The 16,183-nt window shown below is 44.4% G+C and overlaps 1 protein-coding gene across 1 annotated transcript in view; it reads left to right on the top strand.

The window, feature by feature from the left end:
• LOC126295048 (chymotrypsin-like) overlaps positions 1–11,297 on the top strand; it is a 103,844-nt gene extending 92,547 nt beyond the window's left edge. The window contains exon 4 of the mRNA XM_049987297.1: positions 11,161–11,297. Within this exon, the coding sequence (XP_049843254.1) occupies positions 11,161–11,297 (137 nt within the window). The remainder of the gene's footprint in view (positions 1–11,160) is intronic.
• Positions 11,298–16,183: the final 4,886 nt, after the last annotated feature.

Genomic DNA, 16,183 nt, shown 5'->3' with positions numbered 1-16,183 from the left:
TGACTAGCAAGTAATAAGAGCCGATGTCATTACCTCTAAACACATCAATATCTCCTATTTGAGAGATTTTTTTATTAGCTATTACATAGCTAATCATTGAACCTCTTGCGTTTCAGGCGTGTTTATTTGTGTGTTTATTTGTAAAGAAGGCATTTGTAATTATTAGCTCATTAAATGTAGCAAAATCTGTTCCCATTTTCATTTAAAATTATCTTACCAAATGTGCCTACGTCATCTGCTACTGGTGCTATTCCAATTATTGCATTTATGTCACCTAAATGAACGGTTCATTATGTTTATTTACTTGTTTTTGCAGCTCGTCATAAAATATTTCAGAATCTTCTCGTTTTCTTTCTTCAGGCGCATATACTCTAATGACGTATAAATATCCTCTATCAATTCTAAACCTAGCAATTACTATTCTTTCATTTATGTAGTCACAAAACTCTTTCTGTTCCATTTTTCATCTACAGGAATGCGTACTCCACTCATTGCTTATTGTGTGTGTTCGACTCCACAGGAAATTAATGTGTAAAACCGTAGTCTTCCTTCTGCCTTCTGTCAGAGGTGTAGAAAAATACCGAAACTCCTTGATAACTAAAAAAGTGCGGAAACAAGTAAACTGTTCCGCACAACTATGGACGTACAGAAGTTTTATGATTGTAGTCTACTGAAACGATGCAACTCTATAATATCGGCATCCACAGCCTCTGAAATCCATGGCAAATTGAACTTGAATACAACCGTAAACAGCTCTGAATTGATGATTTATTCCCGAGCGGTTTCACTACATGAAAGCAGCATCTTCATGTGGTGCAACATAGAAAGGAAAGCATCCTTGTAATTTATGTATTAAGAAATTAATTAAGGGCAGCCAATAAGAGTAAAAAGTGATGAAAGCACTTCCAACTAAGAACGCTAGGGGCGTCTCCGTGTGCTAATCTGTGTGACGCTACTGCAAGTACTTTCATTTAGTGTCACTTTCATTAGCTGTCTTGAATATGTGGACCACAAGGATGTTTTCCTATCTGTGTAGAACCGCCGGGCTATGCTGCGTTAACACACTGAAACAGGACGTGGGAGTAAATCATAAATTAACAGCTGTTTGAGGTTTTATTCACGGTCATTTTACCTCTGAAATGAGAATCGTTCATGTTTTGGGACGTTTCAGGGAGGGTAAGGAACGATAACAGGCAAAAAAACAAAAGAGGTACATGCAGTGTAGCATATGACACAGCATTGCCGGAGTGACTATCGAACCGACTGACAATGCTTAACTTGCTTGAAGTAGCAAAATGCCAGTAGTATAGAGCCATGAAACCCAAGCAAATTACACAAAATGGATATTTAGCCTACTTCTTAAATGATGATGTCAATGACAATGACGATATCCGCAATGATGACAGTGACAAAGATGATGCCACAAACGGTACCATGAATACGACAATGGAAATGTTGGAGATGAACATGTTGATGCCAATGAAGATGATAACGAAGTCGAAGGTAGACAGCAGAGGTATCAGCATCTGTCCTCCAGAAACCACGTGACGTGCTGGTCAGAGGTCTGGATTTGGGGGGGGGAGGGGGAAGGGGGGGGAGAGGGGAGGGGGGAGGAGGGGGGGAAGCCAAACTGTTGTATCTGTCCCGGGCGGCAATTTCAGGGGGCGAAAAATTCATATTCTTAAAGAAAGAACTTTGTTTCACAAAGCGTCTAGCATCCAGCGCACGTTGGTCTGTCGATTTCTCATATGATCTGAACTGCTCCCCCTGTTGGTATTTGAACACATTCTAAGCTGATTCCTGAACGAATCCAAAGTTGATTTTTGAATGCTTGCACAGTGTACGTGATGTCTCTGACAGAGGAATCCCCGTCGCATCTAGAAATAAGGAACTCTCCCGCAGAAAAAAGGCAACGAGGCTATACGAGCTGAGCCGAGTAAACCCGGCCAATGCCAATCGCTGTTTGCTTATGTGGTCGATTGGGAGTGTGAATGATAAGCTTTGTTACAATTATTGGCAAAATCTATAATTTCAGACTACCAGTCTGAAAATAAACAACTAACAGGAATAACAGGGAAGGAAGATTACGTATTATCTTCTCGATGTACGAGGTTTGGAACTTCAATGGTGGCAACTGTTTATTTACAGCTCGTACAAAATAGATACGTGTTTCAAAGTCTTACTGACTTTCAAAGTGGTCACCAGCATTGTGTATAGCCCGTTGCCAGCGATGTGGAAGTCGTAGGATACTCTTAGCAGGGCCAGTTGTGTTGACAGTTCGACTGGCGCGGTCTATTGCCCGAGGAATTTTGTAGTAGTTCTGAAGCGAATGCCGTGAAGTGTTTCCTTGAGTTGAACTCACGCAGGCTTACGTCAGGGGAGTGCAGTAAGTGGTACAGCACTTAGCAGCCCCATCAGTCAAGCAAATCAGTAACAGCTCGCGCCGGCCAGAGTGACCGAGTGGTTCTAGGCGCTACAGTCTCGAACCGCCCGACCGCTACGGTCGCAGCTTCGAATCCTGCCTCGGGCTTGGATGTGTGTGATGTCATTAGGTTAGTTCGGTTTAATAAGTTCTAGGGGACTGATGACCTCAGATGTTAAGTCCCATAGCGCTCAGAGCCTTTTGATCCATTTTTTTTTAACAGCTTGCACTGTACGTGCTTGAGCATTGTCCTGCAGAATGATGGTCAGGTCCTGCAGAAAGTGTCATCACACCTGTCTCTAAGCTGGTCGTAGGTTGTGTTCCAAAAATTAACAGCGTAGAGACAGAAGTGGTGACACTTTCTGACGGACCTGACCATCATTTTGTACGACAATGCTCAAGCACGTACAGTGCAGGCTGTTACTGGTTTGTTTTACTGATGGGGCAGCCAAGTGCTATACCACCTACTGCACTCCCCTGACTTAAGCCCTTGTGAGTTCATCTCAAGGAAACACTTCACGGCGTTCGCTTCAGAACTACTACAAATTCGTCGGGCAATAGATCCTGCCGCTCGAACTGTCAACACAACTGCCACTGCTAAGAGTATCCCACTACTTCCACATCGCTGGAAACGGGTTATACACAGTGCTGGTGACCGCTCTGAAGGTCAGCAAAACTTTGAAATACGTATGTATTTTGTAAGAGCTGTACATAAATATTACCACTATTAAAGTTCCAAAAACAATGGATCAAATGTCTCTGAGCACTACGGGAATTAATATATGTGGCCATCAGTCCCCTAGAACTTAGAACTACTTAAACCTAACTAACCTAAGGACATCACACACATCCATGCCCGAGGCAGGATTCGAACCTGCGACCGTAGCAGTCGCGCGGTTCCAGACTGAAGCGTCTAGAACCGCACGGTCACACCGGCCGGCTTTATAGTTGTAACCGCCGCGTCTAAGAAAATGAAATTTTGACAGAAAATGTTTGCCACATCGCTAGACTACTAAGGGTCAGTTCTCGGGTAACAGCCACTTAAGTTCTAATCTCGGAACTGCGCGGAAAACGCGTTGTACGAACACGTAATAACTCCTGACCGGAGAGTAAACGGGGCATAACTAAACTGGTCATTCCGGCAGAGTTAATGAAGTTAATCAGAGAATAAGTTTTTACAATATCTGGAATAGTTATAGAATTAGTGATGACAAGGATGTTTGTTAGAACGAAGAAGCACAAGGAACGGCGACATCACGTACATTATATGGAAGAAAATGAAAATTCCAAATTTGCTTAAAAAATTCGTACTACTACTATTTTTCTATCTCGTGATTGAGAAATTGGAGCAAATGAATGAAATGTGAAACTTAGGTGCTTTGTGGATTACATTCTGTCGTGTCATTTGTATAAATGAGGTACATAAAAATGACAATTTGTGCCAAAACAGTCTCGCATAGAATGAGATTTTCACTCTGCAGCGGAGTGTGCGCTGATATGAAACTTCCTGGCAGATTAAAACTGTGTGCCGGACCGAGACTCGAACTCGGGGCCTTTGCCTTTCGCGGGCAAGTGCTCTACCATCTGAGCTACCGAAGCACGACTCTGGCCCGGTACTCACAGCTTTACTTCTGCCAGTATCCGTCTCCTACCTTCCAAACTTTACAGAAGCTCTTCTGCGAACCTTGCAGAACTAGCACTCCTGAAAGAAAGGATACTGCGGAGACATGGCTTAGCCACAGCCTGGGGGATGTTTCCAGAATGAGATTTTCACTCTGCAGTATCCTTTCTTTCAGGAGTGCTAGTTCTGCAAGGTTCGCAGAAGAGCTTCTGTAAAGTTTGGAAGGTAGGAGACGGATACTGGCAGAAGTAAAGCTGTGAGTACCGGGCGTGAGTCGTGCTTCGGTAGCTCAGATGGTAGGGCACTTGCCAGCGAAAGGCAAAGGCCCCGAGTTCGAGTCTCGGTCGGGCACACAGTTTTAATCTGCCAGGAAGTTTCAGTCTCGCATATTTTGCGCATGTTACAAATGCTGCCAATTTAGAAAGGCCTACTACGTTTCGTCTACCAGACGGTGAAAAATAGACGTAACCACACCTGATTCTTCAGTATCAGACAACGATATTTTGATTTTTCATGTGGCAAAACGTTTGACGAACTTTCATGAGGCAACAGAAATGAAAGCACGCTGTGTAAAGCTGTAGCAAGTTCAGAGAGAAACAAAGAATTCTGGGAGCTAAGGTTTCAAGCATTGTGTATTACCTTGCTTGTCTCTTGTCTTTACTGCTCTTATGTCTCCTATGCTTAATTGTATTCCACGCAAAAGGGGAAGTTATAAGCTAATAGTTTCTTTTTTTTTTTTTTTTTTTCAAGAGAAAGGGGTAGGATGGCACACTGGCCGACTGGGAGCAGTAGAGGCATCACGGGACATTTTAATTTCCATTTCCACTGACCTGAAAATAGGTTTGGTGGCTTACATTACAAAATACACACGTTTGAATTCCAGAGAGCGAAATACAGTGATGTGCGATAGAAGAATACTGTGTGAAGAGGCGTGGTTCGGTACTTCGACACACTTGTGACCAAATAACATGGCTTACATTTCCTCGAACGTATTCGTTTTATGTATCAAACTCTTCAGGAAGGTGTGCGCTACAAAATGAACATATTTTTGGAAAATTGACATTTTTTTTTTAAATTTTTGATATCGTATCTCAAATGCTTGAGGGGAAAGGGGGGGGGGGGGAGAGCGAGAAATCACTGCCAAGGTTTTTGGCCCGGTTCGGAAATATCGTACATCCAGGGCTGGTCAGTTCCCCTAGAGTCATGTATACTGGTTTCTCCCCGTTCCATTCTCTCATGGAGTGTGCGGGATGAATGACTGGTTGAACAGCTCCTCAGTCGATACTTTGTCTAACTTGATGCTCTCGGCCCTACGACAGTGATACATACGGAGTAGGAGCACGTGCCTAGCTTCCTCATTCAATAATAACACACCGTGAAACTTCGTGAGTTTTCTTTTGCAGAATAGTCGGCGCCTACCTGTAAGCGTCTGCCATTTCTTGCTTTTCAGCAATTCTCGTCTCGTGTATCAAAGGTGATGGCACGTTGATACGAAGCCCTCACCAAGTCACCTGCAACATAAGTCATGTAAGGTCAAGTTTTACTGTTAATGTCGCAACCATCTGTACAAGGGTGAGTGTCATAATCATCTGTACAATGGTGGTTCGATAAGCCTGGTAAGTTTCCATGAATGAATGAAACGTTTTGTTTCACATTCGTGGTTGATGAGCTAGGTTATTCCAAGGATCGTATAAAGAATTTCAACAATGGACAGCTTACAGTTCATTGTTAACAGCCATCTGAATTAGTGACACGACTTCGATTGATGGAGAACACTGAGTTTTGTGCTGGTATTAAACATTTGCATTTGATGGATTGGACTGCCACTCCAGTTATAATAGAAGTTGATAAAGTTCACACTGATTCCGCAACATCACTGATAGCTATTCATCTACATCTACATCGACACGGATACTCTGCAAATCACATTTAATTGCGTGGCAGAGGGTTCATCGAACCACCTTCACAATTCTCTATTATTACAATCTCGTATAGCGAACGGAAAAAATAAACACCTATATGTTTCTGTACGAGCTCTGATTTCCCTTATTTTATCGAGGTGATCGTTTCACCCTATGTAGGTCGATGTCAACAAAATATTTTCGCATTCGGAGCAGAAAGTTGATGATGGAACTTTGTGAGAAAATTCCGTCGCAACGAGAAACGCCTTTCTTTTAATGATGTCCATCCTACATCCTGTATCATTTCTGTGACACTCTCGCCCATATTTCGCGATAATACGAAAAGTGCTCCTCTTTCTTTGAACTTTTTCGATTTACTCCGTCAGCCCTATCTGGTAATGATCCCACACCGCGCACCAGTATTCTAAAAGAGGACGGACAAGCGTAGTGTAGGCAGTCTCCTTAGTAGGTCTGTTACATTTTCTAATGTCTGTTACATTTTCCTGCCAATAAAACGAAGTCTTTGGTTAGCCTTCCCCACAACATTTTCTATGTGCTCCTTCCAATTTAAGTTGTTCTTAACTGTAATACCTAGGTATTTAGTTGAATTTTTGCCTTTTAGATTAGATTCATTTATCGTGTAACAGAAGTTAAATGAATTCCTTATAGCACTCATGTGAGTGACCTCACACTTTTCTTTATTTAGGGTCAACTCCCAATTTTCGCATCATTAAGATATCTCTTCTAGATCGTTTTGCAGATTATTTTGATCTTCTGATGCCTTTGTTAGTTGATAAACGACAGCGTTATCTGCAAACAACCTAAGACGGCTGCTCAGATTGTCTCCCAAATCGTTTACAGGGTGTTACAAAAACATACGGCCAAACTTTCAGGAATCATTTCTCACACACAAAGAAAGAAAATATGTTATGTGGACATGTGTCCGGAAACGCTTACTTTCCATGTTAGAGCTCCTTTGATCACTTCTGTTCAAATCACATTAATCATGGAATGTAAACACACAGCAACAGAACGTACCAGCGTGACTTCAAACACTTTGTTACAGGAAATGTTCAAAATGTCCTCCGTTAGCGAGGATAGACGCATCCACCCTCCGTCGCATGGAATCCCTGATGCGCTGATGCAGCCCTGGAGAATGCCGTATTGTATCACAGTCGTCCACAATACGAGCATTAAGAGTCTCTGCATTTGGTACCGGGGTTGCGTAGCCAAGAGCTTTCAAATGCCCCCATAAATGAAAGTCAAGAGGGTTGAGGTCAGGCGAGCGTGGAGGCCACGGAATTGGTTCGCCTCTGCCAATCCATCGGTCACCGAATCTGTTGCTGAGAAGCGTACGAACACTTCGACTGAAATGTGCAGGAGCTCCATCGTGCATGAACGACATGTTGTGTCGTACTAGTAAAGGCACATGTTCTAGCAGCACACGTAGAGTATCCCGTATGAAATCATGATAACGTGCTCCATTGAGCGTAGGTGGAAGAACATGGGGCCCAATCGAGATATCACGAACAATGCCTGCCCAAACGTTCACAGAAAATCTGTGTCGATGACGTGATTGCACAATTGCGTGCGGATTCTCGTCAGCCCACACATGTTGATTGTGAAAATTTACAATCTGATCACGTCCGAATGAAGCCTCATCTGTAAAGAGTACATTTGCACTGAAATGAGGATTGACACATTGTCGGATGAACCATTCGCAGAAGTGTACCCGTGGAGGCCAATCAGCTGCTGATAGTGCCTGCACACGCTGTACACGGTACGGAAACAACTGGTTCTCCCGTAGCACTCTCCATACAGTGACGTGGTCAACGTTACCTCGTACAGCAGCAACTTCTCTTACGCTGACATTAGGGCTATCGTCAACTACACGAAGAATTGCCTCGTCCATTGCAGGTGTCCTCGTCGTTCTAGGTCTTCCCCAGTCGAGAGTCATAGGCTGGTATGTTCCGTGCTCCCTAGGACGTCGATGAATTGTTTCGAACGTCTTCCTGTCGGGACACTTCCGTTCTGGAAATCTGTCTCGATACAAACGTACCGCGCCACGGCTATTGCCCCGTGCTAATCCGTACATCAAATGGGCATCTGCCAACTCTGCATTTGTAAACATTGCACTGACTGCAAAACCACGTTCGTGATGAACACTAACCTGTTGATGCTACGTACTCATGTGCTTGATGCTAATACTGTAGAGCAATGAGTCGCATGTCAACACAAGCACCGAAGTCAACATTACCTTCCTTCAATTGGGCCAACTGGCGGTGAATCGAGGAAGTACAGTACATACTGACGAAACTAAAATGAGCTCTAACATGGAAATTAAGCGTTTCCGGACACATATCTACATAACATCTTTTCTTTCTTTGTGTGTGAGGAATGTTTCCTGAAAGTTTAGCCGTACCTTTTTGTGACACCCTGTATATTGATAAGGAACAGCAAAGAGCCTATTACACTACCTTGGGGAACGCCAGAAATCACTTCTGTTTTACTTGATGACATTCAGTTAATTACTACCAACTTTGACCTCTCTGACAGGAAATCACAAATCCAGTCACATACTGAGTCGATATTCCATAATCATGGAATTTCACTACGAGGCGCTTGTGTGGTATAGTGTCAAAAGTCTTCCGGAAATCCAGAAATACGGAATCGATCTGAAATCCCTTGTCAGTAGCGCTCAACACTTCCTGTGAATAAAGAGCTAGTTGTATTTCACAGGCACGATGTTTTCTAAATCCATGTTGACTGCGTGTCAATAGACCGTTTTCTTCGACGTAATTCATAATGTTCGAACACAATATATGTTCTAAAATCCTGCTGCACATCGACGTTAACGATAAGCGCCTGTTATTTAGTGTATTACTCCTATTACCTTTCTTGAATATTGGTGTGAACTGTGCAACTTTCCAGTCTTTGCGTACGGATCTCTCGTCGACCGAACGGTTATATATGAATGTTAAGTATGGAGCTAATACATCAGCATACTCCGAAAGGAACCTAATTGGTATGCAGTCTGGACCAGAAGATTTGCTTTTATTAAGTGATTTGAGTTCTTCACCTCTCCGAGGATATTTAGCTCTACCTTACTCATCTTGGCAGCTGTTCTTCATCCGAATTCTGGAGTATTTACTTCGTCTTCTTTTGTGAAGGCATTTCGGAAGACTGTGTTTAGTAACTCTGATTTGCCAGCACTGTCTTCGATAGTATCTCCACTGCTAGCGCACAGAGAAGGCATTGATGGTTTCTTGCCGCTAATATGCCTCACATACGACCAGAATCTCTTTGGATTTTATGCCAGGTTTCGGGACAAAGTAAACCATTAGTTTTGGACTAATGAATTTAAATGCAGTCGGTCAAACAGCGAAAACGAAACAAGCTCTGGCTGCCCATTTAGGGTCACCACAAGGGAAACCACTGACAAAATCCATTGTATGGTAATGCAGGAGCGCCCAATAGAAATTCATGAGATTACTGAGACTGAAGGCATGTCAAGTGAGCAAGTGCATAACATCCTGCTACGAAGGTTTGTGCGAGATGGGTGCCACGTTTCCTTACAGTCGACCAAAGGCACATCATTTCAACACAATGTCAGGTGATATCGCAATGCACAAGATGTTTAGTGCCGATTTGTGACTGTTGATGAAAACTGGATCCTTGTTACACACCAGACTCAAAATGGTAGCTAAAACAATGTAAGAGGGCTGGTGATAGAGCACCGAATAAGGCAAAGACCATTTTGTCAGCTGGTAAGATGATGTCCACTGATTTTTGGGATTCTTGAGGAATAATGTTTAATTGAAAAAAGGCAGAACCATAACTGGGCCCTGTTGTGCTTCATTGTTGGATCGTTTGAATCTTGAGCTGCCTAAAACGGACCAAAAATGGTTCAAATGGCTCTGAGCACTATGGGACTTAACATCTGAGGTCATCAGTCCACTAGAACTTAGAACTACTTACACCTAAATAACCTAAGGACATCACACACATCCATGCCCGAGGCAGGATTCGAACCTGCGACCGTAGCGATCACGTGGTTCCAGACTGAAGCGCCTAGAACCGCTCGGCCACACCGGCCGGCGAAAACAGCCCAAGGTTTGCACACAAAAAAGCCATCTTCCAGCAGGATAATGCACCATCCCACACATAAGCTATAACTATGGCGAAAGTGCATGAATTGACCTTTGAAATGGTTCATCATCCACACTATCCACCAGCTCCAAGTGACTTCTTCCTGGTCCGTAACTTGAAACGCTGGCTTGGTGGGAAGAAATTTTCAACAAATGAGAAAGGCAACGAGTATTTTACGGCGTTTAACAGAACCTATTTTTCCGCTGGGATGAATAAGCTGAAGCATCCCTAGATCAAGCGTATATCCCTCAAAGGAGACCACATCTAGAATTAAGGTTAGTTCCAGAATGAGATTGTCACTCTGCAGCGGAGTGTGCGCTGATATGAAACTTCCTGGCAGATTAAAACTGTGTGCCGGACCGAGACTCGAACTGGGACCTTTGCCTTTCGCGGGCAAGTGCTCTACCATCTGAGCTACCGAAGCATCATCCACGCTCGGTACTCACAGCTTTACTTCTGCCAGTATCTTGTATCCTACCTACCAAACTTGACAGAAGCTCTCCTGCGAACCATGCAGAACTAGCACTCCTGAAAGAAAGGATATTGCGGAGACATGGCTTAGCCACAGCCCGGGGGATGTTTCCAGAATGAGATTTTCACCCTGCAGCGGAGTGTGCGCTGATATGAAACTTCCTGGCAGATTAAAACTGCGCATGGTTCGCAGGAGAGCTTCTGTAAAGTTTGGAAGGTAGGAGACAGGATACTGGCAGAAGTAAAGCTGTGAGTACTGGCCGTGAGTCGTGCTTCGGTAGCTCAGATGGTAGAGCACTTGCCCGCGAAAGGCAAAGGTCCCGAGTTCGAGTCTCTGTCAGGCACATAGTTTCAATCTGGCAGGAAGTTTCAATTAAGGTGAGTTGTTTAGGAAACATTTTTTCTTGCTTTTTTACCAGATTTATATAATCAACCTCGCATTACTACCTCATTGTATTACTGGTTAGGACATCTTGTCAAGACGAAATGCAAATTATAAAGGCGTAGTAAGTATTATTCCTTCTGTATCATTAGTTAGATACCACTTTCATCATTTAGAGAATCACTAGTGTGATTTGTAACATTTTGTTCTCAAGGTTACATCAGTCTGGTGGAGTTACCTTCTTTTTCTGACCTACACAACACCTTCGAGGGACAACGAGCTCTGGTCAGCGGCTGGGGTCTGGATGCCGACTGTAAGTCCACCGACAAATTCACTTTGCTACACCTGTGAAAACACTGTAAAGAATTACTTGCGTTTGTGTGGTGTGCGTACTGTAAGACCTTTGGTACACACACCATCAGATTATTTGACTTGTCGCTGTAACGAAGTAGGCGAGTGTCAGCAATATGTCTCGTGGTCTTATCGTCGCGTGTTTATCTTCTGACGTTGTGTCAGATGATAGAAATGCCACTTGCACGCTTAGAGTAGCAGATTGACGGTGACCAACTTTAAACAGAACTTGATTAATTTTCACACACATTTATTAAAATAATAAAAAGTATAGATATTACGTAACTAGATTCTGGATGCTGTTTACAATTGACAATCTGAAGTTCCTTTGGTCTTGGTACGTTAATCTTATTCTCACACATCTCTGATACTTGATAAAGTGCCTATTCATTTATCTTCATGGCTATGTACAGGAATATGGTAACGTTATTAGGCGCAGACTGAAACTTGACTATAGACAAATGCAGACTAATGTGGACTGACCAATCGGAGGTCTGTACACTCGTTATAATACCTCGAGCATTCAGGTATCACTGCGCGTGTGTGATCCGTGAGGAGAAAAGGTTCTACATTAACAGCAATCTCATTGGCTGCGTTACATATTAATACGCGGATCGGCAGAAGCAGAATTTGGTCCGTCTCTAAGGCAGCGCCATCTCGTAGTGCGGAGATGGACGAGAGCTGAGCCTGTGCTGTTGTGCTTATCGGGGCGTGCTCTAGTGGGAAAGTTGTGTACACGCTGACTATGCGGAACTATGTACACAACAGTTTGTGTCGGCCACTACCTCTTGCATTCCTTCCTAGAGTACGATTTCTATTGTGTATTTACACATTACGGTGGCTCCTGTTTCACGTCCTTTTGAAGATCCAAAATTTCTTCATTGGTTATTTCCCAATCAGGATCCTTTCGGTGTAGAAATGACGTTTATGAAATTTCGGCTTTGTAGAATAAACAGAACAGGTTCCAAATGGGAAAATCCATAAAAATAAAACCATCGATTTCACAAAATGTTCTTCGTAGCAAATTCATTAATTATCCACTGTAAGCAGATATGTTTGCTATATCATGTTTGACTGAATGCGTTCTCATGTCACGGGCTGCGCTGGCTGAAGTGACACGACAGGTGCGTAGAGAGAGCTGAGCGAACCGAACCCTGCTGTTCGTTTGTACCCCCAAATTCAGACCACTTCAGCAGTCCCTCAGTTTCGTGGGAAGGCAACAGTCTCAACAACGACCTCGTCTTCCAGTTCTATTCGTTTAGAGAAAAAAAATTATTTAGTCAGGTATTACTTTCATGAAATAATTGGAAGCACACTGCCACATCTCCAACAATTGTTAAACATTCTTCTTTGACAATTTGCAGGCGTGTATATAAACATTCCAGCAAAGTGCCAGACCAACTGCATGGGAAGTGATGGTGATACATTGAGAAAGAGTACGGGTTCTTACATACGAGCTGAGAGATTGAACAGCAAAGATGACAAGAGTTGTATCAATAACTGAGGCAAATGCACAAAAAGTTGTCGAACTTTCACAAGCAAAAATAATACAAATTTTGTTCACAAATTAAGGAAACGTTTTACACAGCATATGCTAATGCTTCACATATCATTACTATTGAGAAGCCGGCCGGAGTGACCGAGCGGTTCTAGGCGCTACAGTCTCGAACCGCGCGACCGCTACGGTCCCAGGTTCGAATCCTGCCTCGGGCATGGATGTGTGTGATGTCCTTAGGTTAGTTAGGTTTAAGTAGTTATAAGTTCTAGGGAACTGATGAACTCAGGAGTTAGGTGTCATAGTGGTTCAAATGGCTCTGAGCACTATGGGACTTAACATCTGTGGTCATCAGTCCCCTAGAACTTAGAACTAGTTAAACCTAACTAACCTAAGGACATCACAGACATCCATGCCCGAGGCAGGATTCGAACCTGCGACTGTAGCGGTCGCGCTATTCCAGACTGAAGCGCCTAGAAACGTACGGCCGGTCCCATAGTGCTCAGAGCTATTTGAACCTTTTTGAACTATTGAGAAAAGGCGAAAAGTCGAGAAGCAACCATCTGTTGATGCTCAGAATCGATTCCATGTTACTTCAGAGACAGAACTCAGCGTCTCAGGAAATAGAGGCAGGTGGAAAGAGAGTCGGTTGGTTAACTTTCTGTGATTCAAAACTTTTCTTAAAATTGTTCGTCCGAGCAAATTTACAAATGAAAAGTAAAGTACTAGTAGTGTTGAACAAATTTGATTTGGGAGAAGCTCCACGAGCATCGACTGATAACAATGTCCAAAAAATTTCGTCACCACTAGTAAGAAATACAGACATCAAAAAAAGTTTTGCATCACCTCAGTTTCGAGAAATTCGGAACCTGTACAGAAAATTATAATAGAGATCAATATAAACATTATTTCCACCCTTTTATTGCCCATGAAAACCACACATTGCATGTTGTACCACCATACAGCGAGACCTTCAGACGTGGTGGTCCAGTCTGCTCTACACACCGGTACCTCTAATATCCAGCAGCACGTCCTCTTGCATTGATGCATGCCTGTATTCTTCGTGGCACACTATCCACAAGTTCATCAAGGCACTGATGGTCCAGATTGTCCCACTCCTCAATGGCGATTAGGCGTATATCCCTCAGAGTGGTTGGTGGGTCACATCATCCATAAACAGGACTTTTTAATCTGTTCCAGGCATGCTCGATAGGGCTCATGTCTGGAGAACTTGCTGGCCACACTAGTTGAGTGATGTTATTATCCTGAAGGAAGTCATTCACAATAGGTGCACGATGGGGGCGCGTGTTGTCGTCCACGAAGACGAATGCCTCGCCAACATGCTGCCGATATGGCTGCAGTATCGGTCGGAGAATGGCACTCACGTATCATACAGCCGTTACGGCGCCTTCCATGACCACCAGCGGCTACCTCAGCCCCACATAATGCTACCCCAAAACAGCAGGGAACCTCCACCTTGCTGCACTCGCTGGACAGTGTGTGTAAGGCGTTCAGCAGCCCGCATCTCGTGCTCGTGCGGTAGCGTTCTCGCTTCCCACGTTCGGGTCCCCGGGTTCGATTCCCGGCGGGGTCAGGGATTTCCTCTGCCTCTTGATGGCTGGGTTAGTTAGATTTAAGTAGTTCTAAGTTCTAGGGGACTGATGACCTAAGATGTTAAGTCCCATAGTGCTCAGAGCCATTTGAACCATTTTTTAAGGCGTTCAGCCTGACCGGGTTGCCACCAAACACGTCTCCGACGATTGTCTGGTTGAAGGCGTATGACACTCATCGATGAAGAGATCGTGATGCCAGTCCTGAGCAGTCCATTCGGAATGTTGTTGGGCCCATCTGTACCGCGCTGCACGGTGTCGTGGTTGCAAAAATGGACCTCGCCGTGGACGTCGGGAGTGAAGTTGCGCATCACGCCGCCTATTGCGCAAAATGTCCTCGCTAACGGAGGACATTTTGAACATTTCCGCTAACAAAGTGTTTGAAGTCACGCTGGTACGTTCTGTTGCTGTGTGTTTCCATACCATGATTAATGTGATTTGAAGTAATAAACAGAGCTCTAACTTAGAAATTAAGCGTTTCCGGACACATGTCCACATAACATATTTTCTTTCTCTGTGTGTGAGGAATGTTTCCTGAAAGTTTGGCCGTACCTTTTTGTAACGCCCTGTATACAAAGAGGGGAAAGTTTGCTGTCCTTTATCTGGCTATCCATAAATTTTATGATGTTTCTCGTCTGTCATGAATGGAGTCATCTAGTCCACCCTGAGGTTTCGAAAGGTTAGAAGCTGGGAAGAAGGAAGTCATTTTGGATTGGAGATTTGGCGGAGGTGCAGCTGGAGGAGGTGAGAGCTGATGGATGGCCATCTGTCGCTTTCGCTGCCCTCTTCGAACTTTGAACAGAGGAAAGTATTCACAGTCCGCAGTAGTGCAAACCATAGTCTGAGTACTTCACTACTCATACTTTTTGAGTGTTGTAGTGGTTAATAAAAAAGAAAAAGAGAAGAAAACAAAAGGTTGAAAATGAGGGAAGAGATGGTGAATAAAAAGGGGATTTAAAATCGTTAACGACCGTATAAAAGGGGAAGAATGAAATGCAAGTCGGACTTCATGTTACAGAAAAGCTATCGGACTTCGTGATTCGCAAAAGCTATTGGGGTGGTCCTTGTGGTATTTCTGTACAAAAGTCAAACCCATTTCCACTACAAAAATTACACTCCTGGAAATGGAAAAAAGAACACATTGACACCGGTGTGTCAGACCCACCATACTTGCTCCGGACACTGCGAGAGGGCTGTACAAGCAATGATCACACACACGGCACAGCGGACACACCCGGAACCGCGGTGTTGGCCGTCGAATGGCGCTAGCTGCGCAGCATTTGTGCACCGCCGCCGTCAGTGTCAGCCAGTTTGCCGTGGCATACGGAGCTCCATCGCAGTCTTTAACACTGGTAGCATGCCGCGACAGCGTGGACGTGAACCGTATGTGCAGTTGACGGACTTTGAGCGAGGGCGTATAGTGGGCATGCGGGAGGCCGGGTGGACGTACCGCCGAATTGCTCAACACGTGGGGCGTGAGGTCTCCACAGTACATCGATGTTGTCGCCAGTGGCCGGCGGAAGGTGCACGTGCCCGTCGACCTGGTACCGGACCGCAGCGACGCACGGATGCACGCCAAGACCGTAGGATCCTATGCAGTGCCGTAGGGGACCGCACCGCCACTTCCCAGCAAATTAGGGACACTGTTGCTCCTGGGGTATCGGCGAGGACCATTCGCAACCGTCTCCATGAAACTGGGCTACGGTCCCGCACGCCGTTAGGCCGTCTTCCGCTCACGCCCCAACATCGTGCAGCCCGCCTCCAGTGGTGTCGCGACAGGC

This window comes from Schistocerca gregaria, chromosome 11, assembly GCF_023897955.1.
Source record: "Schistocerca gregaria isolate iqSchGreg1 chromosome 11, iqSchGreg1.2, whole genome shotgun sequence".
In the NCBI taxonomy this organism is placed as follows: domain Eukaryota; kingdom Metazoa; phylum Arthropoda; class Insecta; order Orthoptera; family Acrididae; genus Schistocerca; species Schistocerca gregaria.
Note: the sequence above shows the minus strand (reverse complement) of the source record. Positions and strands in the feature narration are given on the sequence as shown.